This window comes from Coturnix japonica, chromosome 5 (genome assembly GCF_001577835.2).
Source record: "Coturnix japonica isolate 7356 chromosome 5, Coturnix japonica 2.1, whole genome shotgun sequence".
Lineage (NCBI taxonomy): Eukaryota > Metazoa > Chordata > Aves > Galliformes > Phasianidae > Coturnix > Coturnix japonica.
In genome coordinates this window covers 21,010,654-21,035,903 of record NC_029520.1, presented here as the reverse complement: position 1 = coordinate 21,035,903, position 25,250 = coordinate 21,010,654, and the positions used below count along the sequence as shown (strand labels likewise).

Sequence of the window (25,250 nt, the reverse complement as noted above, 5' to 3'; positions counted from 1 at the left end):
ATTTTAAAATGGCACTAGCCAAAGTTCCATAGGAAGGTTTTAGGAGACATGCTATCTGAACTGAAGTGGAAGATAGGAGAACTTGAATGGGAGAACTCTTTTACTGTCCCTGTTTTCATAACCCCCTCAACACAAAAAGCCAGAAAGGTAAGAAAAACAGACTATGCTTCCTTCAGTTTTCATCATGACAGAAAGCCTCCGGAGATTCAGAAAAAAAACAATCTACTTTTAAGACCCCCCTCCTAAAAATTAAAATAAGTAAGTTTTAAACCCCCACCATTCTAACTACCACTACACTGTAACTTATGCAACAGGATTTGGAATGAGAAACAGTGACTATCCTGTGAGAATGTTAAAATTTCCAAGTACCAGAATGGAAGCTTAAGATACACTCGTTTAGCTGTTTGTGTGAAAAAGGGATATTACCAAACATCACTCCAAATCACTAATTTACAGAGTCATTTATATCTAAACTCCTATGCTCAACATCACGAAAGAGTTTTTGAGCATCTACTGCTGTAAAGCTAAAACAGCTGATATTACCCTGGCGCCAGCTGAAGATTATTTCTGCACCTTCTAAAAAGGAAAATAAAAAGCTCCACAGATCAGTAAAGATGGGTGGCACTTTGTGTTATTTCTGTACTACACACTGCCTGCTGACAGAGGGAGGAGAGCAGATGTTAGATTGCCTGCAGTGCCAGCGCGAAGCACTCCTGTAAGAAACTAAAAGCTTCCTACAAAGTTCTCTAAACTAGGAGTGGAAACCTCATGTTCCACTTCCTACCTAATGTCAACTGCCCATAGATTCATTCAGTTAATTATTTGCAGTGGATAGTTTCATTAACATAACTTGAAAAGACAGATCTTTCAGTATGTTTGCACTCATAAGATTCCGCTGTAAAAAGTCCCAACAGCTTCCCTGCAAAAATAAGTGAAACCAATGTGTCACAGCAAGTGTTGTAACAGGGTTGAAAAGCCTCCTGGATTAACCTTTGCTGTCAGTGCACCAGCAAAAGCCAATGGCACAGGGGAACTTATGAAGAAGGAACAAAACCAGACTAGTTTGTCTGAGGAGGAAACCTCACCTACAAATGGTCAACAAATGTTAAGGGTCTGTCCCAGAATTCAGGTTACAGATAACTTGCTTAGATCCCAGCATGGGATAATCCAGAACGGCAACACAGAATCATAGAATCACTCAGGATGGAAAAGACCTTAAAGATCACTGAGTCCAACCACAACCTAACCATACTACCCTAACTCTAACAACCCTCTGCTAAATCATGTCCCTGAGCACCACATCCAAACGGTTTTTAAACACATCCAGGGATGGTGACTCAACCAGCTTCTTGGGAGCCTATTCCAGTGCTTAACAATCCTTTCTGTAAAAGTGTTTCCTAATATCCAACCTAAACTTACCCTGGCACAACTTGAGGCCATTTCCCCTTGTCCTGTCACCAGTGAGAAGAGACCAACCCTGTTTTTGCTGTAAGCACTTTTCAGATTTTGGAAGAGAGCAATAAGGTCTCTCCCCAGCCTCCTTTTCCCCAGACTAAACAGCCCCAGTTCCTTCAATCTCTCCTCCTTCACAATCCTTGTTGCCTTTCTTTGGACCTGCTCCAGCACCTCAATGTCTTTCCTGTACTGAGGTGCCCAAAACTAAATACAGTACTTGAGGTGGGGCCTTACCAGTGCCAAGTAGAGGGGCAGGATGACTTCCCTAGTCCTGCTCACCACACCATTTCTGATACAAGCCAGGATGCCATTGGCCTTCTTGGCCACACTGCTGGCTCATATTCAGCCAACTGTCCATCAGCACACCAAGGCCCCTTTCCATCAGGCACCTTTCCAGCCACTCCTCCCCAAGACTGTAGTGTTGCCTGGGGTTGTTGTGATCAAAATGCAGGACCCAACATTTGGTCCTATTGAAACTCATACAGTTTGCCTTGGCCCATCAATCCAGTCTATCCAGGTCCCTCTGTAGCACCCTTCTCCCCTCAAGCAGATCAACACTCCCTCCCAACTTGGTGTCATCTGCAAACTCACTGAGGGTGCACTCAATCCCCTCAATCAAGATTGTTAACATGGTGCATAACAGTTGGTAGGAAAAAAATAGCATTAACACAGAAAAGGTGCAGGAAGAGAAAGCAATATTCCCATATATTCAAGAAGGCTTGTAAAGCTTATAGAAGTATGAAAGTTTGTACAAACTGTATTTCTTGGTACTTTTCTTGCCTGTTGACCGAAGTATATAGAACAGAGTGGAAATGATGGCTTTGAAAATGGAAATGCAGGTGCAAAACTATGCATTCTAGAGGTTGGAAAAGAAAGGCTTTTCTTCACATGTAGTAACTCTGCTACCGCATTAGTAACTGAATGGATACAGAAGATATTCAAGACCATAAGAAAAGGGGAAAAAAAAAAAAAAAGCAGCTAGGTTTTGCTTCTCAATCTTGGCAACAGTAATTTTTAATATTTAGAAATTGTTGTATTAGGAAGTGAAATTAAACACACAGCATGGAATTTCTAATGCAATCTGCTGGTCTAACCGTTCCCATTGTAGTCAACATTAAAACTCCCACTGCCTACATTGCCAACAGAATTAGGTCAACAAGGACCATTTTGAAACGCCATTTAATTATCAGAGCCAGTACCAGTAAAGTCACACAAGCAGGAAAGAATCAAATTATGCCAGACCAAGCCAATTGCTCCATATTTTTGGCATTTTATAGCACTTCATCTGATCAAATTTAAAATGCTAAATCAATTTCTATTGCAGAGGTTTCTGCACTTCATTCTGATGCTAAATAACTGGTAAAGTGGCATCTACAAATATCTTGAAGGGTTGGCAGTGGATTCAGTTATACCATCAATGTAATATGAAGAAAAGCTTTGTCAATACCTCAGACATGAGGCATCTCCTCATGCTTGCTAGTAGTTTAAGACTGCTGCAAGTTACTTCAGAGGAAGCAGCAGAAGGGCAGGAGTAGCATAAAGACCATACTGAGAGCTCAGAAGATGCTACCAAAAAGTACTATTTGGCTTCAGAGGCTGGTCAAAACTGACCCAGGTCCTTTTGAGAGTGCATTTAGGGTATCAATAAAATGGCCATGAAGAAGAAACAGAATGTGTGTAGTTCACAGGGTTCTCTGAGGATCTGGATGGAAAGCGATGACATACTGTGAAGGGCATAATTGCAAAAGCTGCATAGGATGATGAGATAAAGCACATTATGTTTCATCAAAGGTACAGAAGCACAAAGAAAAAGAAGTGTGTGTGTGGGGGGGCACATTATGTTTGCTAGTGATTCTAAGAACATGTCAACCACTTCCTAGCACCACAACTAGTGAGTAAGAGACATACAGAGTTGTGAGCACAATGACAGTAAATTAACTACTGGTTTTACAACTGAGAGGATCCAGACATCAGAAATCGTTAGAACTTCAGCTTTTTTTCTCCCTGATCTTGCAAGCTCCTGAGCATCTCCAGCAAACTGGGAAAGCTAGAAGCATTTCTAGGAAATAAGCCTCTCAAAATTCAGAGGTAAACACAGCATAAATAAAACCCTGACGTTCTCAATACTTCAGCAAGAAACACAGAAGATGAAAGTCACGATGCAAGTTGCTGTAACTCTGCAGAAAGACACAGTAGCTGCAATAACAGGTCCTGGATCAGTAAGATTTGTCTCTTAAAAGCACGCAGTTTCCACCTTACAGATGTTATTTTACTCGCAATCCTTAAGATTTGAAAAATTTGTAAACTCAACACAGAAAAAGGGGACCATCCTACTTACGGCTGAGGACAACAGCATGTTACTTAAAAACAGGAATATGTTTAACAGAAAAGATTTAAAACAATATCTGAGCTGAGACTTTTTCTATATGTAGGTACAAATAGCTAAGCATGGCACACTGGGCATATTAGAAAGGGTAACAAATACCAACATTCACAGACTTTAAAATGACAAAAACTTTGATTTAAATGAGCATACAGTCACAAAGATTAAAAGCATCATTTCTTCTACCTGTCTTTGAAAGGTATTGCTGAAGCACATAGAACAGAAGAACACAATAAGAACCAAGAAAAACTAAGCAAAAAGAGGCATATGCTACACTAAGAGCTTATCCTGGCACTACGTGTTTTTGGACCATGGAACAGACTCCCAAACATAACAGTGAAAGTCCAGCGAAATTGAAGAATAAAAATGCTAAAGAAACTGCCAACAGCAATGCTGTCCAGCTGGAGAGGTAAGAATTAGAAGAGATTATTTACATAGCTACTTAGTATGGTAATTGATGAAGAAATTAGTTAAGTCACTCAAGGCACCGCACCTTTCCATTTTCCTATGTTCTTCTGAAGGCTTAAATGTCAGTCAAAGCAAGCAGGTTTTTTTTTTCAAGAAAAGTTTCCTTTGGTGTTCCCACATATTTATCAACTAAAACTTCCCAACAGCAATGGTACTGTAGATTGCTGTGTTACTAATGGCTCTCCTATCTAGAGGGAAACAAAACCTCCAGCCTTGATTACCTTTTAGAGGGCCATTCTGAGGGAAATGTATTTACAAGATTAAAAATGGCACTTCAGAAGATGAAGTGTTTCAGACAAGCATCACATAAGAGAGGATTTGTCACCCGGTCAAGAGAAATAGCAGCACTTACCCGTTAAACACTGAGGATTAATTGCTTCAGAGAGACACTAATTTCAAACCACAACAAAGCCCTCTTATCTAGGAGCAGAGCAGGTATCCAGTTGACTCTATTCTAATCACCTCACTATGTGGTGAACTTTCAAACAGATGACCTTTTAGAATAAGGTGTTACACCCCTTGAATCCTTATAAAACAGAAGCAGAGGCTGGACAGAGGTAGAGAATCCCTACATCCCAGCCTAGAACTGACACTGGAGGAAACTGACTGAGGAAACAACTCTATTCAATTTTTTATTAAAAAAAAAACAACAAAAAACATCCAACATTACAACTGTCTTTCTTTGGAGACCCCTTAACTGGGCATTTTCAAGCACTTGAATGCAAATATCACTACAGCTAAGTAGTACAACTGGTGCTCATTCAATAGTTCATACAGCAAACACTAACAGCTGTCCCACTGGACTTCAGCGCTGGAATTAAGCACCTAAAGCAAGCACTATTATATATATATTTTTTAATAGGACACGTTGACTATTTGTTAGAATCCAAAAGATTAATGCAGTGAAAAGGCAATACAGGAATAAAATAGCAAAGGGACTAGCATGAATGGGATGGTGTTATAAAGAGCAAAGTGCTCAACCACCTCTGAAGATCAAAGCCTGAAGGGAAAACTCCACAAGGGAGGAATCTCCAACCAGAGATCCTTTCCCAGTGATGGTCAGCCCTTAAATGAGGTCTAAGAAAGGTGCAGACAGGCTCTATCCCTTGTGTTGGACTGAACTGCCTTCACCTGTGCTCCAAGAGATAACCACTTTCTTTCCTCAGGTGTTCAATCAGTGGTTCAGGCCATGACTCAACAGTTGTCATTATGCTATTACTATGCTGCTTTTCCAAGATAATTAGAAATGAAAACATAACTGCACAATTAACTATCAGTCCTACAGGTTTGCAGAAAGCTAACCACTGCCTGCTCTGTAGGGTCAGCAGCAAAAATGCTGCCTTAATCACTCTCAGCAATACCAGACATCATTTACCAGGTGATCTTGTTTGACTTAAGAGTTTCAGAGACAGAAAATAAAGGCAAAATGAAAACAACGAATATAATTTCTAAGTAGCTTAAATTGCAAGAAAAACTCAGAAGGGTGAAGGATACAGTCTTGACATGAAGACTGTTTCAAGAAGCCCAGGCAACATACAGTGTGGGATATGATGTGAGCTTTTCTGGCAACTGTCACCTTCCAAGAGGCATTTGTTCCTTTGCCACCCTGTTATGAAGATGGTTGCCTTGCTGGAATGTGACTTAATGGTAAAACAGCATGGAGAGGTTAGCAATATCCTGCAGTGCTCCTGCAAGGAAATAGTCATTGCCTGTCACTGCATCCAAGCAGTATTATTAGACATTAAGACCAAGATAAGGAGAATACAAAAGACTGTCACAAAAGATAAAGATAAAAAGAACAGGGAAAATGAAGCTGCAGGCTATTATGAGCAGATCACAAGCCAAACTAAGACTCTCACTAATCCTTGAAAAGTGAAGTTCAAAGAGTAGGTTCAGTATCATTCCCATTCATCCAGGACTTGTTAGCATTCTTAGCCTGCAACTGTGTTTAAGATGATGAATATAATTAACATAAATTGCTGTGTATCTAGAAGCAACATCCTAGCGCTAACTGCTACAGAAACTTATACCAGAGCAAAGAACAATAATGTGACCATCAAGCTCCAACCAGTTGGCACCAAAAACACAGATAAATGGGCGCCGGGAAGAAAACAACAACAAAGGCAGCTACATGCAACAAACAGTAATCCTGGTTTTTTAATATTTATCTCTGAACTCAAGTAACAAAACACTAACAAGAGCATTATTTGTAGGTGCTCACATAGGAGAGACAGATGACAAACTTTCCATTTAAGACTTCCAGAAAGAAATTTTATTTCTGCAGTTTTCTGATGAACTGAAGATCCTAAAAACCTCATTTCACCAACGTTTAAGCAACAAAGTGCATATATATTTTCCACCTCCTCTCAAGTGTTTTGTTAACCTTAAACATAAACATCAGGGTAGCAACAGTAAAAGAGGAAAAGGAGTGTAATTACTGTTACAAACCTTGCAGTTTAGCTATGCTACTTTTCTATCACCACACCAGAATACTATCAGCTCATCTTTGCTACAGTGTATCTGAACCAAACATCTGGCATCCCATCCACCTGGACATGATGTGGGCTAAGCTACAGTCACATTACCAAGTAGCTTTCTTCTGTACCTCCCAGATTCCCTTCACTTCTCACAATAGAATTGCTCTTAGTTGCTGTCCTGGAACTGCAGATCAAAAAGCTCCATGCTTATCTAAAATCTCACACAAGCTTTAGCCTTTCTGAACTCTCTGTTCTCCTCACAAGAAAACTCCAGTTCTACTTTTCAGAGTTTCTCCTTCAGAAGTTGAAGGCTGACGCTGGAATTAGAAAAGCACTCTGAAATAAATTAATGCACAGCGGACAGGAAAGCAGCAGGTACATTGTGAACTGATTGCATTTCTACAGATTAGCATGCACATTTTTCATCGCGATATTCAACTCCCTTCCCACACCAAATTTTCACCATTCCTCTTGACAAGCAACAGCGAGAAGAGTCAAAAGCCTGAACTATCCAAGTGACACTCTGAGCTACCACACTGCCATGGCCACTGCTCGTCCCTTCAGGCTTTTCTCAGGTAATATCACTTCAGACACCACTGCGTCCAGGCAGCTCTTAACATTTTCAGGTATTAAGACGTGTCAAGCTTTCTAAAAAATATATAATAAATGATATTTAAAATTAAAAGATTCTGAAGGTAGAGTGATTGCCTGGTTAAACTGCAGAGGTATCTTATTAGCCATGAACTTTCCTGCTTTATATATAAAAGTTAAACCAAAACACCAGCTCCAAGCAGAACACTGGCTACGACAAAACACTGACAGAACACCAAACCAAACATGTCACTTACAGAAGAAGGGAAAAATCTACCATATCACTCTCTAAAATAATAATATCATATTCAAGAGAGTAAAATTGACATTCTGACCCAATAAAGCGGCAATCAGCTGGCAGGTCTCAATCACCCAGTTTTTTTAATACAAGAGACTACTGGAGGAACTTGGATTTGCCAATTCTAGTTATAACAGCATCAATAATGCAACTGAGAATAGCAAAAAACAGACATGGTGGGCTCTTACACACTTATGAAGGGACCTATTCCAGATGCCCATTTGAGAAGCCTAGGTCCAGAAACACCATAATGATTTAAAGCTGACAAAAAAAGCTAAATGATTTCACCGTGAATCCTGTAAGCTTTCCACAGGTGATTCATCACTTCCACTAAGCAAGAGCCCGCTCCTACAAAAACAGAGTGCCTATTATATTCTCAGCAGAACACTGCCTTTGGTGCTCATATTCTCCGTCTGGGTGCTCTGAAATGTCTCAAAAGAAATAAAAAAGATAAAGCACCAAAACAAGTTCTCAAGGTCTGGGAGGTGATACACTTCTTGTATAGAGACAACACAGGAAAGACCTTCCTATCTGTGACAGTGGCACAACTGAATGCCCAACACACATCCTTTTGAGAAGAACAAAGAAGGACAAAAGAAGAAAAAGCCACAGATGTTAAAGTAGTATTAACTCTAAGATCCTTCAAAACCACATTCTACCAGGTAGCCTGGCCTCAAAAGCAGGAGTCAACCACAGCCACACCTTTAGCCCCAGCTTGAAAGACTTCACAGAACTGAAGGATTTTTGAGCAAGGCTTCCAGACAAGGAGGTATACTGTACTGTGTATCTGCTTTTCAGCAGCAGATAAAAAAAACAAAAAACCTGTATTCTTTCCCATATTTGCAGCAGAAAAAAAAGTTACATGGATGGGAAAAATTAAACTGCAGAAACAGCTTCACCTAATGATTAGGGTGACTGATTTTGAATTACATACAAAAAAAGTGATATCCTTGGAAGCACAGCCTCCCATGTTTTAACTGTTCCAGAGTAACAGGCTCAAGAACAGATCCAGTCAAACTTACTGAAGAAGTGGAAATACAGTTTAGCTCCATAAATCTAAACTTACTACGTGTTTCAAAACAAAAAGACCTTGAAATTAGCAAGTTCAACATCTATGAGTGGTCTACAAAGAATCTATTATCACCAGTTACTTTGGAAGAACAAAGTGATGTCATTCACCACTCAGAGACTCTTACTCCAGAATACAAGAAACATTTTCATTTTAGCTTAGAATTCATAGAATGCTAACCTAAAAACCCACTCATACCAATTTATCAGTTAATAACCCAATATTACAGTCTGTATATACAATACATTCTGTATAAAATACTTTCTTGCAGACATGACTAAGTTTACAGTTGTCAGTTGTATTTAATAAGAACTGAGATGACAACAGTGACAGGTTAAACACAGGCAGTACATGCAGAGAGATAACATGTTATTAGATCAAATAATACAGGTATAGCTTGTCTCTCTCCTCCCTCTGCCCATAGCAGCTGGTATAATAAAAGGATATTACTAATACCTATGAAAAAAAAAAAAAAACAACACTCCATTTCACATACTTAGACCAAAACTACAGCTATCACTACCACAAACAAAATATATTTATGAATTAATTCAAATGAGATTCCGGAGAAACTGCGGGCGTTCTGAAGGAAATGAAATCAAGATACTGATGTGCAGGGCAAGAGGCTTCAGCTTAAATTTATGGGCTATTTGCACACAGACAGCACAGAGGCCAAGGCTACTGTGTCCTGCATACTAGGTCATAAGGAAAGCAAAGCTGAAAAGTCTTAACAGTGAATCCTAGAGGAAGAGAATCCTTGGAAGCCCAAAGAAGATGAGGGCCAAATAAGATTTGTGCAGAGTGCCTAACAGACATGTACTAGACTTGTTCCTTGGCCACAGCTTTACATATAGTAAAACCAACTGGCGTTTAATGCTACCTCCACTTTTCATTTTCCTGGATATCAAGAGTTAAGAAGAGAGAGGATTTACCAATTGCATTAATCAGTTTAGAAAAATAAAGCACTGAGGGAAATTGCTATGGCTTTCACATTGAGAGAAGTTCATTAGATACCAATAGAAAAGCATGAGCTGCATTCAGCAATACAAAGAAACAGTTCTCTGTAATGCATCAGATCTGGAGAAGCAGAGAAATTAGAGCATTTGGACCACGATGAGAAAGAAATATACGACTCCTCTCAGGCAACAAGTAAAAAGCAGGGATACAGGAGTCAAAAGGAGAAGAAAGAATTTTGCGCAAAACATTTCATTGTGTAGTCTCAGCAGAAATCAAATGAGTCAGGAGACAAGTTCCAGCTCAAAGGACCCTGCACAGCAGCTCCCTCTAATCAGCCAGGAGAAATAATGAAGCAGAGAAGGAAAAAAGACAATGTCTTGAATGCATAGACAAGAATTCAGTATGAAACATTCAACCAACAAATTCAGCTACTATACAATAAGGAATGAGCACTTCTCTTTGCTCAGTATGAAATGAAAGACAACCAATGAGTTTGGTTCACTGAAGTGTTCCCTGACTGGGTGCTCACACCATGTGAATATTATCTGCAGGGGAACACACTTCTCTGCAGGTATTTGCCCGGCTCTGTGAATGGAGGCTCTACCAGCTTTTCTTTTCCCAGCAGAACAAATTGCCTTGGATGAAAAGAATGGAGTAAAATAAATAAAGGTCTGTACTTGTGAGGTGCCCGCCTTACAAAATTGGCTCAGCAGCCAGCACATTTCTGCTTTTCCAGGCCAGGGTATTGCTTTAAAAAAACTACTAGAGTGACTCTTCTTTATTGCCTTACATCCCTTCATTTTCATCTTACAGAAAGCCAAACTGACAGGGGAGATACTCATTCACCCTATACTTCTCAATAACTGCTGCAGCATGAAACAACAGCTTCACAAAGTAACACCCAGGGAAAAAACAAACAAACACAAAAAACTATTCTACCACCACTTGAAAGGAATTAACATCTTGCTTTTCTGGGAACAGTCTTACCAGCACCCTTCATAAAGGACGTCATGTTGATACAAATAACATGGAGCTTTAGCATCATGCCATCTCAAACATGTGCAAATGCAGCAAGCAAACAAGAAACTTCTGACAACAACGAAGTTGACAGCATCCTCTGCTGGTAGGAAAAACGCAAAAGCCCAGATATATGAGGGGCTCAAAGCTCCTCTCAAAGAAATGCAGCTCACTACCACACTGTCTATATGGACTACTTTTATAACCATGTTCACAATAATCCTGTGTCTTAAGCATAATATACACAAAAGAGGAAAAATTCAGTGAAATACTTAAAATACCGAGGGAAAAGTCTCCTATTTAAAAGGAATGACTGGAGACAGATGAGAACAGTCATTCTCTTTTCTTCCAAAATTCATTTTCAAATAAATAAATGCCTGAGCTTTTGGTTTCCATGCCACCCAAATGGCCTATTACTCTATTCCCATTTATTGGAAAGGATTTGCTATAAATTTGTTCTCTGGGATCACTTTCGGTATCACTAAAAGTCCAAAAGCAGATGTTGGAGAGCAGACTTAAAAGTCTGTCAGGAGAACTGTTCAGGAAGAAATACAGTGGCTTATAGAAGTGCAGTTCTAAGGTTAGGATGCAGGGCCATTCCTCATTTTGACATGAGAAGCCATTTGCTCTCCTTGCAGGAAATTAAGCCTTAACACAGATTCACAAGCACAAAGTCTTCCAAAAATGCAATCCCAGAAGGTTTAAGTAACCTGACAAAGTTGCATAGATACAAGTAAAAGTAACAGAACATGTTGGCTATCTCCTATAGCCTTATACTACAGAACTACCTTCTGCAAAGCCTCTTGGTTGTTCTTCCTCTGTCTCAATATTTGAAAGCTCTAATATATTTTTGGCTCCTCATCAATTTCATGACAAAACAAAATTCTCCTTTCCTTTTTCAACCAGTCCTTTAAATCTGGTTGAGATGGAATTATGTGCCAAGTTTGCCTGAAGCCCCTTTCATTTTTCATGACAGAAATGACAAGATCAATTTGTAGCAACCTGTTTTCATTGAAGGACTGAATGAATGATCTAAACTTATCACGCTCCTACAGGAGGCCTGAGATGTCTTTGCTTGGTAAGCAGCAGGAACCCACAAAGTGGTCCTTTGCTGACAGCACACTAGCAAGAGGGCAAGACAGCATATGTACACTTACTCAAAATCTTCAAATTCCAGGTCATTTCCCTCTACAGATGGGCTTGAGTTCTCCGAAGTGGAAGAAGAAGAGGAGGAAGAGCGGAGACGGTTCTGTTGGTATCGCATGGATCGCTGTCGAATACTGTCCCTCCGAGAAAGATACTGAATCATCCTCTGAGCATAATATGCAGCAGGAGATAACCTGAGCGAGAGAGAGATACAGACAGACACTTGTTACAGAAGCACAGAATGACAGCTAACCTTGCTCTTCCTTGGGAGCTCCAAGTTCCAGGATGGTAGCAGCACATCACAAAACAGGCTGGTTTTATTTTATCCAGGACGGTGTAAATAAATAAACTAAGTAAAACTAGTTTTCCCTTCGTACATTTCACTCCTACATCATTCTTCTGCTGTGCATACATGAGCACTACAGAGTACCTGTAAACAAAAACTTAAACTGCGGCACAGATTTTATTATTAATATTACCCAGTTCCTTGGTGCTAAATGGGTAAAAATACACTGCATTCCCACCCTACATACATTCGCAGCTTCTAGTGAACACTTTCTGCAGCACAGTTACTCAATATTAAAACCTGAGAATTGAAGAATTGTGTCTCTCCCTTTGAGTTAGACTTGAACATAAATTCAGGGAAAGGGACCAAAAATACCCCAAAACAAACAACAAAACCAACCCTCAAAAACTTCAGACATTAACATGCCTATTCCTTCAACTTCTAGCTCTTCCATTCCATACACGTTTGACTTTCATCCTTTTCATCAATGCAAGTTACCAGACTATATTTTCATGACCCTGGGATGTACTGATCCCCCTTTCTATAAAGGCATCACGAGCAAAAGACCAATAATAGAGCGTACAGCCATGCTTTTAACTACAGATAAAAGTTTGAGCAGCTTTTAACAAAGAAAAAATGAAACAAAAACTTAAGTAAACAGTAAATTCCAGACAGTAATATAGAGATGAAAATATACTATTTTGAAACCACACAAGAGGTGGGCTTTCCACTTTCTGTGAATGCTATCTATCTTCAGAACAGAGCTGCAATGTAAAGTCCTTTCAGAATAGAACTCACTGTCAGCCATGAGAACTGTTAAGGCCATATTCACTCTCACTCTGACCACCACTACAAAGGTTCACCGAGTTACACTATAACTAGTGACAAAATGTTAACTCCATAATCATCCCTTGATAACATGATTGTTATATGGGCTAGACTTTCTTCTCTGCCCACTCATCCCAATCTAAATCAGAGCTGTGTTGGTTCTATGGTGATATACTACGAGTAAGATGAATGAATACATTTTTACATCCAGCAGCATGAGCAGCAAACAATCAGACCAGGTCTGACAAAGTGCTCTGCTAATAACCCTAAAGTCATATTTCACTGGAAATCTATATTTAATAGCATTTTGAGAGATTGCTCTCTAAAGCATCAAGGAAAAAAAAAAAAAAGTACTAATCCTCCAAGAGATTGACTGTTATTAATGCTGTTTTGGTTGCAGACAACCATCAAGTACAATCAATCTCCCATTTCACCATACATTTAGGGCGTATAAGCAAAAGAGAAGGTGATGAGAAATAAGTGGAGATTAAGAGATGTCCCTCTTCCTCAATGTAAGCTGCCTACACACTACCAGGCCACTCTTTCTTTAACATTGCTAATCTGCAGGCAGACTAGAGGTTATGGGGTCTGCTAAGGTTCTCAACAACCAGCAAAAGTGGTAAGGAGAACCATATACACGCACTTTATTTTCCATGTTTCCTTTGTCTTTTACACAATGTTAGATGAGTTAAAGTTGTTCATGCTTTCAGAATATAAAAGACTTGGCTGTACATAGCATTCCTCTTTACTCTCTTCTTTACTCCCCTGAAAACTTATCGGGCCAAGAATAATTAAAAAAAAAAAAAAGCAAGGCTTTACAGAAATGCGCATATAAACAAAAAGCTGTTCTCCCCTCCAGCCTTTTGCATAAGCCAATGTCTCTGCAAAAGCCAAGAAAATTAGTCTACAGCATAATATGTGCATATAGACAAAGAAAGGAACACAGGCAAAATGTAACACTAGAAAACACGAGCAGTGGTCTCTGCAATCCAGAAAGCACAATCGTTTAAACCTTTTTCTTCGTTAATTGCTCTCCTAGGGAGATTTTTACAGAAAGACCTGAAGAATTAATTTTGCAGACATTTAGTATTCTCAAGTCATGCAGCACATCACAAGGAAAACACAATGATTCTTGTTTGAAGGACATGAAAGAATAAGCAATAAAGACAGGCAATAACAGATGACTAGCAGCCAGATTCAGCTTCTTGGCAGCTCGTGGCATGCAGAATGGATAGACAATGAAGAGGATTTCCAAAGGTAAGACAAGAAGCTTAAGCCTGATACACAGAAAGAACAGTGCAAGCGATAACATACAACAATGTAGGGGAGAAACATATTCAAAGCAGCAGGCTAAGGAATTAATCTTTGCAGATGAGTGCATGTGTAACAAGAAAAAAAAAAAAAAAATCATATTTGTCAGGCTGTATCAGCCTCTGGAATATGGTCATGACACAAATCAGAACTGAGAACCAGCATAAGGGATTTAGCTGTCCTGAAGGGTGCAGAATGCTGCAAAGCAGCATAAGAAATACTGGTTAACATTGAAAACACCTCTTCAGTTCATTCAGCTACTGAATACAATTGTAAATCAGTCCTGACTGCAGCTCATCTACCAGCTGGCTGAACACAAGCCAATCACAGCAGACTGCTTGATTCATTTATTTCCCATCTAAGCTTCCAAAAAATAAGCAATGGCAAAGCACAAGCAGAGTTTATCCAGTAATTCTTAACCCAAGTTTGCATCCCCAGGACAGTCAGCTGTATCTGACGGCACCACGGGACCTGAATTAACCTAGTTTCTTAGGTGACGGGACCCTGAGTACTGAAGCAGATGGTTCGGAGTAGGAGAGATGATGCTGCCACAAGTAACAGACACAGAACAAGGGACTGAGAAGGAGAAATGCTGCTGTGCAAAAACCAGAATCAAACAGCTTCTGCCTCATCCAGAAGCTCTGTCACAGAGATGGGGTTTTCTCTGGGTACTTAGTGCTGCAGGCTGGCCAGTGAGAAGAACTGAAGTAACATGAGGATCTGAAAGAAATCCCATGTTCCTTTGTATAGGTTGTCTGGGAGCATCTTTTGGAATATCTTGAAATAAAGTACTATTAAGAGGTGTTCTTTTGATGCCAGCTCTATTTGATTCCTTAGCAGCTTATAAGACTAATACATACGACCTATGAAGAATAAGCTAAGAGTCAAGATGACCTTGGAGATGTTCAGCAAAGCCCCTGAGAAAATCTGCTGTAGTCCACACCTGAATATTACGACTGAGGTAACTTCAAAAATATCCTTCCTGCCTCACTCTTGACCTAGGCTGTTCACATGCAGTGCCATTACAGAAAGGAGATGCTGAAACACACAAATATGACTGAAAATAAATTCTTCAGAGCAAGGATGGAGTTAAAGAAAAATAATCCATTGGAAATAACTAGGTCTTGAGGAGCATAGATCAAGTTGGCTGTCTTTGTTTCTCTCTCTCCAGTTTTTTTGTTGTTGTTGCTTTGTTTGTTTGTTTTTAAGTTCTATCTTTCCCATTACAAACTTAAAAACTCAAATACAGTAGCATTCCATTTATTCACCTCCCTCCAATTTCTAACAAGGTCAAGTGACAATTAAAAAGATTCCACTAGCCCAGCACACCAGCAAGATTTATGAAGGAAAATAACTCAACTCACAGCACTCAAATTTTCAGCTCACACTGATTAACATTATGTACCTCATTCTCTGAAAAAGATGAAGTGACACTGAGTGGAACAAATTAAGCCTCTTACAGGTTTCAACACTGCACCGTTCTTTCTAAGATCCTTATAAACTCACACTACTATATCTTCTATAGGATTAAAAAAAAAGGCTGAACTTTCACATGAAGAATGCTCTATCAGTTCAGAAATAGCTTCAAATATAAAAATACTTCTGGCAATGCTCCTTCTTATGCTTACGTTTCACACAGTCATCCCCTTTTCATACACTTTACTGAGCTTCAGCATGGGAGAGATCTGACACAGGAGGAAAAAATAAATAAAATCAGTCATCTAAGCAGGTGCTCCTGCTTTTTTTTCCTATTTAAACTATAATTCCCGAGAGCAAGAACCATTTCTTACAATACCTGCTTAAGAAATTTGCTAAAAATCGAGTAGTCAAGAAAATGCTGCGTTATGCATTCCAGAAAATAAGGACTGGCACATTTTCAGAAATTTTAACACTTATTCACAATCTAACCTAAATGTAGCAGTATCCTTTTACTAAAGTTTATAAAATACCATTTTCATCTCTCCAGGTGAATCAACCCCTCTACCTATAATTTAATCAATATTCATCCAGAAAGCTTTTACATTTCTCAGCACTGCTCTGAAACTCAGTTGCGAAGACCATGACATGTTTTCCAATGACCTCACATATAGGTAGCACACTTTACCTCGCACCTCACTCACAGACAGACTCTTCTAAGCCTCTGAGCCATCTTCACAGAGCAAATTTCTTTACAATACGTGGGAAAAGACCTAATATAGTACTTCACCTCTATAAAGATTTACTGATACAGAGTCAGCAAAAAGTTGCTTACTAGCATAATCATACTGTGGTTAGTTTGGAACATCACTTCTTATTTCAAAATCTGTACTTGAAATGTTGTCTGAATAAAAACACAGGTTGTTGTTAACGTTGAAAAGAACAAGAGGAAACTCCTCCAGCAACTTAGATATTTAATTTTGATACACTGCTATACCCATATTATTCTATTATATGATAAATTCTAGTTGCCTTCGATTCAAGCAATTATGCCATGGGTTCCTTCAGAGGCTAAACGATTAAAATTCACTGAAAGGTCCTCATTCACAGCTTCGTTAAATGCAACTAATGAAAGCTCATTTTGCCACTAGTTAGTTTTTGAAAGCTTCCATAGCTGCTTGCTGTTAACAATTCTATCATCTCTTCTGACAGAGTCTGTGGGTCACAACATCCCATCTGTTGCCTTCTTAATACACGAAGTGGTAACTGCAAAGATCACTTCTTTCCATTTTTGATAACTCTACCATGTTTGCTTTTTCTAGTCTTCTACAATACTCCCACCTCTTCTGGAAATTAAGCAGTACTACAGGTGTTTCCATGTCTAATGTCAATGATTCATGACTCTTCAGATATAATTGTCAATAATTTGTTCTCAGTTAAGTATACTTAACATTTTGGTCTCTCATACAGATACACTTGTGAAGACATTTCATTCTTCCAAGCACACTGCCTGCTCTCAGCTGTCTTTACTGCAGTCTCCCTTGCTTCCAAATAGACAATTGCTTTCTTCATTATTATTTTTTTGAGAAGATATTTCTGATGCATTCATAACATCTCATTTACTGTTGGACCTGTTTGCCACCTAGTGTTCTCCATCCCAAATGATTTCAGGAATCCTTATGTGCTTACCTCAACAGCAATCTCCTTCCCATTTCCTCATTCACCTCAAGGCCTAATGACTTTGTCCACATTCAGTTTGATCTCTGTCCCTAAGCAAGTCAGTAGGGAGGAGATGGGACCTAGGATCACTCCCAAAGGATTTGGGGATATTTGTATTTTTGTCCATGAAACTGAAACGCCTTCAGATTGCATTTAGATCTTACCTGGCTGGATCTGGATAGATTGGATGTTCCCGGGACCCTGCTCCATCATAGCGAGATAACGAAATGAGGGAAGACTCCAGCAACCTCCTAAAAATAAAATTAAAAAATAAAAATAAAAAAAGATTGAAGTCCTCCTATGAAGTCTCTCCTGTTTATGTCCTACTTTCTAAAGCCTCTTAGAACTACTTCTATCATTGGTGCAGAGAATTCTGCAACATACTAAATCACTGACTGGAGATGTGTTTTTGTCACATACCTATACAAACAGTAACATCTTCACCATACAGAAGAAAGAATACCTCAAGTAAGAAGAGTCATCCCAAACTAACTACCAGATTTCAAGAGAAGGATGCAGATGTTATTCCTCCTTTGGAGACAAGCTATCCCAGTTTATCAGGTCCACAAAACCAGCTAATGAGCATGGGACAAAGGACACAGTTCACAACAGAGACTAAGGGCACTGTTGGTAAATTCTCACAATAAGATACGCAATCTAAAATTCAGGGCTCAGGAGGAGGTTTTTGGACACAAAAGTATTCATTTCCTCTGTATCTTAATCAGTCACTGGGAGAGATACGAAATATTCACTCAAGAAGTAAATGTATGCAAATGCAGCCAGACAGCTTGAATAAGTGAGAAGGAAGTCTGAGTCACTAAGGCAGCAGAATCGAAGTATATAGCAGGAACATGTCCTCCACCACAGCTTCTACATGCACCTCTATGAAGCTTCTTGCCACAAAGCGGAGGATGACATTGTTTCACAGCTGACTCATTCCAGCCCGCTGCAGCCATTACATTAACACTTACAAGAGAGATGATTTTGAGCGGGTGTGGAGAGTGGAAAAATCAACTACTAAAGTTTATAAGGCGGCTGAGTTTCCTTTCAAGTCCTTTTGCCTTGGAGCTCCTGCTAAATTCTGTTTTCCAGTCATTGTAAATCAAATGAAAATTGTTATGGTTTGAAAGTCAAGAAGATCTGACACCACATCTGTTCTACCCACCCCCCACACACTTGGTGAGAAAGGTCTGAATCTATCACAGTCTTGGCCTCACATTCATCCTTTGCAGTTAGCATTTGCAATGCAGGACACCAAACGTCAACACAGGAAGCAGGATGGTGGACCAGATCCACATCCAACTTCCCATTTCTGGACAGCAAGTCATAAAATCACAAGAGAACAGAGATACTGAAAGCATGAGCCTGCCCAGAATTTCTCAGGCAAGCACAGCAGGAATGCAAATAACACATGTGATTCTGATGGGAAGGGGGGTAAGTCCGCTACTGGGAGAAACAAGACAGATCTGGATTGCCTTCCAGGAATAAAAGAAATGAATAAAATCTTCAGTTACAAATTTTAAATCTAGAACACAGGAAGAAGCACAAGACTCCAACTACTCAGTATGCCCTGACTGCAGAGACTCAGGGCTTGCTGCAAAGCACTGGGACTTCACAGGAGGTAAAGAATCCTGTTCACTCTGGCACAAAGCTTCTTGGAAATTATCTGTCTTATTCAAGAATAGTTATTAAATCTGTTATTAAAATGAATTAATTCTCCAGGTCACTGAATCTAAAGCTCTCACCTTCAACACTGCTAGATATTGTGAATCCCTTGGTTCCCCAGAAAGTTACAATACTTTAATACTGGCTCATCAAAATCTCTCTCCTGCACCAAATATGTAAGTCCATACACACAAAAGCAGCCAATCCAGAAATGATGGTACAATAGTTTTAAACAGTAGACCCTACAACTACTACAACTCAACACTCGCAACATGGATAAACAGCTTTTATTGCTTCTGAAAGGTAGGGGTGGATGACTGGATGATACGTCACAAGCAGAACTGATACCTGCAATGTTTTGGTGGGATTTTTTTTGTCTGCTTTCATGAGCTGCTTACACACACACAGCTCTCCCAGGTCAGCAGCCTGCAAGCATCCTACTGACCAGCCCCATCTAATCTCTGCACAAGCACTTCTCTCCAAAACCCACAGCAGTTTATCCTGAGTCTGCATCAATAGCTTCATGTTCTACAGATGATGCTTCAAACAAAACAGCAAAACCAGGAGCATTTCCTTGTTCTGTGTCACAGGCCCAAATGTGCAGCAAAATAAACTGTGGGGACACCCACAGCCCACATCCAGCCCACGCAGCATCGTACACCCCAGAGCCCAGCAGCTGGTGTGCAAGGGGAGGCTTACAGCAGTCTCTTTTAGAAGGAGGTACAAGAGCCACGCTTCGCCCTGCAGTGGCAGCAGTCCCATGCACGCCAAATGTGGAGCTTTGAGCAGAAAGAAGGAGCAAGGCACACATCACAGTTCCTTGGGATAGTTGTCCCATGAGGCACTCCGCTTGAAAACAGAGTTTAGACCCTATCTGATCCTTGAAATAAAGCATGAAAAGTCTTGCTTTGCAAGGTAATCATCATCTTGAATGAAAACCATTAAGTGTTACTTCAAGTAAAACATAAACTAGCAGTTGACTGAGCAGATTGACACCCAACACCCAGTTATCCAGGTAAACGGATTTCATATAGGCTTCAAAGCCATGTGATTTTAGTTCGTCATTTCCACCCCATTAAGCAACAGGAGCTGTTGAGGGATGACAGATGTGTTTCATTAAGTACCGTCCATAGGATGCACTGAGACTGTGCAGAGTTGAACAGTCTCGGTTAATGCTGTCCTTCAAGAATCTTCCAAGTCTGCCAGCACCAAAGACACCTCCTGCACTACATCATAGCAAAGTACACAAGCCACTTAGTAGGGCCACACTGAAACCACATGGGCGAAGATAATTCTGCTGAGAAACCACTAAAGGTAGTGGATTCTTAATTATCCTACAGCTGTGCCCTCTCAAATTACTAAGAGCAACAAACAGGTGGAAATCAATATACACAGTAGGAAAAAAAAAAGCAAAGCAAAAAAGGCAAAGTACAGTCTCCTGAGATACAGATGGATCTCTGCACTTAATGCTCCCAAGAATAACAAAATCTGTACTAAAACCTGAGTACTGAACACAAATAACATCTATTACTTAACTAACTCATTCTAGACTAAGCTCTTGAGGCTCAAGTTACAGATTTGAATGCATCTGGTACTGACAAATGGGTTCAATAATAGATACACTGCTATAATCATCAATAACATGTCTAATTTGATACTGATAGTGTAACCTACTATCCCCAAAGAAGGAGCAAATTAATGTTTTTAAACTAATTCATGTAGCATTCTACAGCAGTCTTAGATGCTGCAATTTGCAGTTTTTGCCACCCTAAGTCCCAAAAGGGGCACAGAGTGCATGTTCTCAGTAAGTCCAGGGTTTAACACAGCCCAATAGCCTACCAAAGTAGACATTACTCAGGTTAGTAGCAATTTTATTAAGGAGTGTAAAAACAATGCGCAGACAAACAGCAGCAGTTACAGGAAAGCACTAGCCACCAAATGTCTAACTATTTCCAACAGAGAAGCATGCAAAGAGAGAACAAAAATACACATCTCTTGCACCTCCTTTGGAAACATTTCACTAGATCATGTCTAACGCCCAAATCCTTTCCGGAGCTCACAGAACCCTCTTCCTCTCCTGCTTGCTGCATGCCCTCACCCCCCCAACTCCCAGTTTTTGCTACCCAGATATATAACAGGTTAACACTAGGCTCTGTACAAGCAATTGCTCCACTATATCTGTCTAGACAATATGAAACTGTCACAAATGACATCTAAAGTACAATTAGCAGAAAAACCGCAATTTCCACTCTCCTCCCCCGCTCAGAAGGAAAAAAAAAAATCACACATTATCATCCTCCAGGTTGTCAGTCACTGCCACGATGATGAGAATTAACTCTGCTCACCCTGGGAGCTGCTTCTGGCCCAGCTTGCTAAATTCGGAGGAGGAGGATTGCGGTTCTTTGTCGGTTATGTTATTGTTGTTTTTAAAACTACTACAAGTAGATATAAACTGCCTTTTCATCAGCACTGGTGTCTCAGCAAACGTTATTTCCATCAGACATCAGAACTATGAGACTGCCACTCTATATGCACTCCATTTGCTCGTGGCTGCAAACAGCAGCAATCATTACTGTAGGGGAAAGGAAGCGAAGGCCAAGCTACAGAATGCCTTCAACTAAGAGCATGAGGGATAACAAGGATGTGCTGAATGCTACAAATGAAAAAGGAAAATCTCTCAGGATTGAGGCAGCTGAATGCCAGAAGATGCAGCAAGAGGGGGAAAAACGTTAGGATGCAATCTCCTCCAAGCACATCAACTACCAGACTGCGCTGTACTCCCTGGGGGCGAGGATCACCACTAAAGCCTCTTGGGACAGAATGATTCATCTAGGCAGGCTTTGAAAAGATACTTAAATGCAGCAATTTAACTTCTCAGCAACAGTTTCTAGCAATACGCAGTCCCCTACACCAAATCTTGGATTTGCTGTCACAGCACGCACATTATTGAGCGGTGCTTCCATCCAAACACAGAGGGAAGGGCTCTCCTTCCAAAAGTGTGGCATGCAGCACCGAGGCTTTAGTCTCCTTAAAGCCAAAAGGTTGTTCAGTCAGCTTCCATCCTCCTAAGCTGCTACTGCACACAAGTGTCTTAGTTTTTGCTGGGATGGAATTGTTTTCTTCAGTGTCTGGTATGATTCTGTGTTTCTGGTTCTAGGAGAAAACAATGCTGATGACACACCGATGTTAGTAGTTGCTGCTAAGCAGCGCTGCACAGAATCAAGGCAGCTCTCAGCTATGGGCACAGGGAGTTGGGAAGGAACAGAATTAGGACAGCTGACTTAATCCAGCCAAAGAGATATTCCACATCATATGACATCATGCAGAAGTTGTTCTGAGGGGGGTGGGAGTTCATCTTGTGCTCTTCCACTGCTTGGAGGTTAGCTGGGCATTGGTCAGAGAGTGGTGAGCAATTGCTTGTGCATCACTCAAACAAGAACAACAAAAAGAAACCAGTGCAACAAGGCATGCTAAAGGCAGCACACACTCCCAGCCTTCAACCATGAAGTAGGCCTAAGACAGCATTTCCTAATCATCCCTTGAAGGAGTACACTGACAATTCTAGCAGCTTCTGTGAACTTCCTCCTCTGGTTGTACATCTCCCCTGGTTTTAGATTCCCTGCCACTCACTGAGAGGTGCTGTTACAGCACTACACCCACACCCCTTTCTCAGCTCTCTGACTTACAGCTAGTAGTCAGCTCTCTTGAGCAATTGTCCGTATGGATCTGTTCCTAATGATTGCAAAAAACAGCAACAGTTTAAAACAAGAGGAGGATAACTGAAAGGAATCTAATGATGGTGCAACAATCAACAGAAAACAAGAAAGCTGAAGCATGAAGACAAATAATAGTCTCCATCTCCCCAACAGTAATGCCACCTGCTCTCAAATCCTAGGCTCATTTATTAGCTGCTAACAAGTCCAGTTAATTCTCAGAGATACTTACAGTCTCAGTAGAAGATTAGAAGCTGGGCTATGATGAATAAAAACCTAATCCAACCCAATCCAATGGTTTCATTTCTTTTCCCCTTTCCCTTTTCTCTGACGAGAAGGGACAAATCATTTCAAAGAACTCTGTATTGTCTTGCTTAATTTCAAAAAAACAAATGAAATCACGTATGCAAACTCCATTAGGCATTTTTTAGTCTTTGTAAAACAGCAAAACATTTTTGCTATCACCAGTTTCATATTCAAGCTTAAAATAAAAAAGCAATCAGTGTGCAGTTTTAAAGATTGCCTGAAAAGACGATTTCTAAAATTAAGTCCTTTATAGAATCTACACTGATACCTCCAAACTCACATTTCTAGACTTGTTTCAACTTTTGCATGACTGTGCTTAGTCATAGCAAGCTTGGCATCAAAACTGAATTAAGACAGATCACAAGCAGATGACTAGAAGCAAAGAAATGGTCAAACAAGAATATGTTTTTCTTATGCCAGCTATAAGCTCTTGCAAGATATGACACCCAGATAAATCTGAAATATCCCTCAGACATTACTGATGAAAATCTAAACACTCAGCTAGTCTCACAGCTGTGAGTTAGCTCCTCTAACCCCTCATTCATATCTGTGTGGTGCAACTTCTCCCCAATAAAAAGCAAGAGCTTGTGGCTGCCATCCTTACTGGTATCTAAGCACCACTAGGCATTCTTTTAGTCATATGGAGTTTAGGTGATTTTTTTGGTTGTTTGTTCTAGGGGAGAAGAGTTACTTAATACAGTGAATGCCCCTTAGGGTCTTCTTCCTTTAGGGAAAGGAGGAAACAGTGACAGCAAAGATGCAAATGCAATCACAGATATGTTCCGAACACGGTCTTTGTAGAACACTTTGGTCTGCTTGGGAGAAAGGGTTTGTGCTAATTCTGATGGGTGGATGAAGACAGAAGACACCTTTCCAGTGTGGCATTCTCAGAGAAACAGAATCTATTTTTCTGAAGGAGAAGCAGGTTGTATATGAGACAGAAATTCTTGTGACATATATTTTCTCCCTTGACTGACTCAGTGTAAGAATTCTGTAGAAAACAAGTTTGAAGTATTTTTTAGAAAACAGACAGTATGTCAGGTGTTCAGCCAGGATGGAAATGAGTCTATTTGAGAAAGAGCATAAGGAAGTTACAAGACATAAAGAACTGCAGGTAAAAGTACAAGAAATAGAAATAACTGTTTGGATTTGAGTTCTTTTAATCACGAGGCAAGGAGCAGAGAGTTTCAAGAACATTTAACTGTTCTGCATTTAACCAGAAGGTAATACTACACATTTGCTCTCTGTGTAGGAACTTCAACCTTCACTTACCACCAGATGCCACAGGAGCTACACAACACCTTTAAGCTCATCACAGGGAAGGTCAGTGGCTCTGAGGAAGATGATGAATTCTCTTAAGTGGACCCAAAGTCACATTCTTAATCTATTATTTCACCAGCTGAGAAAGGTCATGCATCAGAACAAAAGATGAAGGAGCACTACACAGAGGTCCTCATCACACAGCACCCAAGGAACAATTAATGTGTTACTTCAACAAGCAAGAGGAAGCATATATCCATGATAATCATTAAAAGGGTCAAGAGCAGCTACAACAGCATTGATTAGTTTAGCAATAACTCTCAGAGGAAAAAAAGAATGATGAAAGATCCTATACTTATTTTGCCATCACAAGACTTGGGGTGGAGGAAGGAATTCACACAACTTGAGCTACTGTACATGCTGTTTTGCTCTATAGTAACAGATTTATAACTGTGTAGAGGACAAACATTCCTACGCAGACACTTACCAACATGTCATTATATATCGGATATACAGCCAGAGACCAGGTCCTAGTCATCATGGCTATGAAAAAAGGCCTGAAAGCACGGCCAGAAGATTGCAAACACACTGAACTCCCTGAGCATGCAGACCACTTTATTCTTCTGAGGACTCTTCTACCTGCCCTCACGCTCACAGCGTATGTCTTCCAGAACAAGGAGCATTTGAGATTGCGACACCACAGATTATAAGGACAGCAAAAATCTCTACATAACCACGCACACAGATCTGCGTCAGCTTCTGGGATAATTACATAGGACTCCCACTTCTCCATAGGGAATTGAAGAGGAGGTATCTTTCTTGAGGGGGCAAGAACCATACTGTTATCTCTGTAGGTTTCTAAGGCTATGAAAACAGAAATCCCAA

General features: G+C 40.1%; 1 protein-coding gene across 3 annotated transcripts in view; it reads right to left on the bottom strand.

Moving 5' to 3' along the window:
* AMBRA1 (autophagy and beclin 1 regulator 1) overlaps nt 1–25,250 on the bottom strand; it is a 120,630-nt gene that overhangs the window by 73,048 nt on the left and 22,332 nt on the right. For all 3 annotated transcript variants that reach the window (XM_015864396.2, XM_015864395.2, XM_015864397.2), the window contains exons 8-9: nt 17,586–17,672; nt 11,873–12,055 (exon numbers count right to left, since the gene is read on the bottom strand). In XM_015864396.2, coding sequence (XP_015719882.1) covers nt 11,873–12,055; nt 17,586–17,672 — 270 coding nt within the window. The remainder of the gene's footprint in view (nt 1–11,872; nt 12,056–17,585; nt 17,673–25,250) is intronic.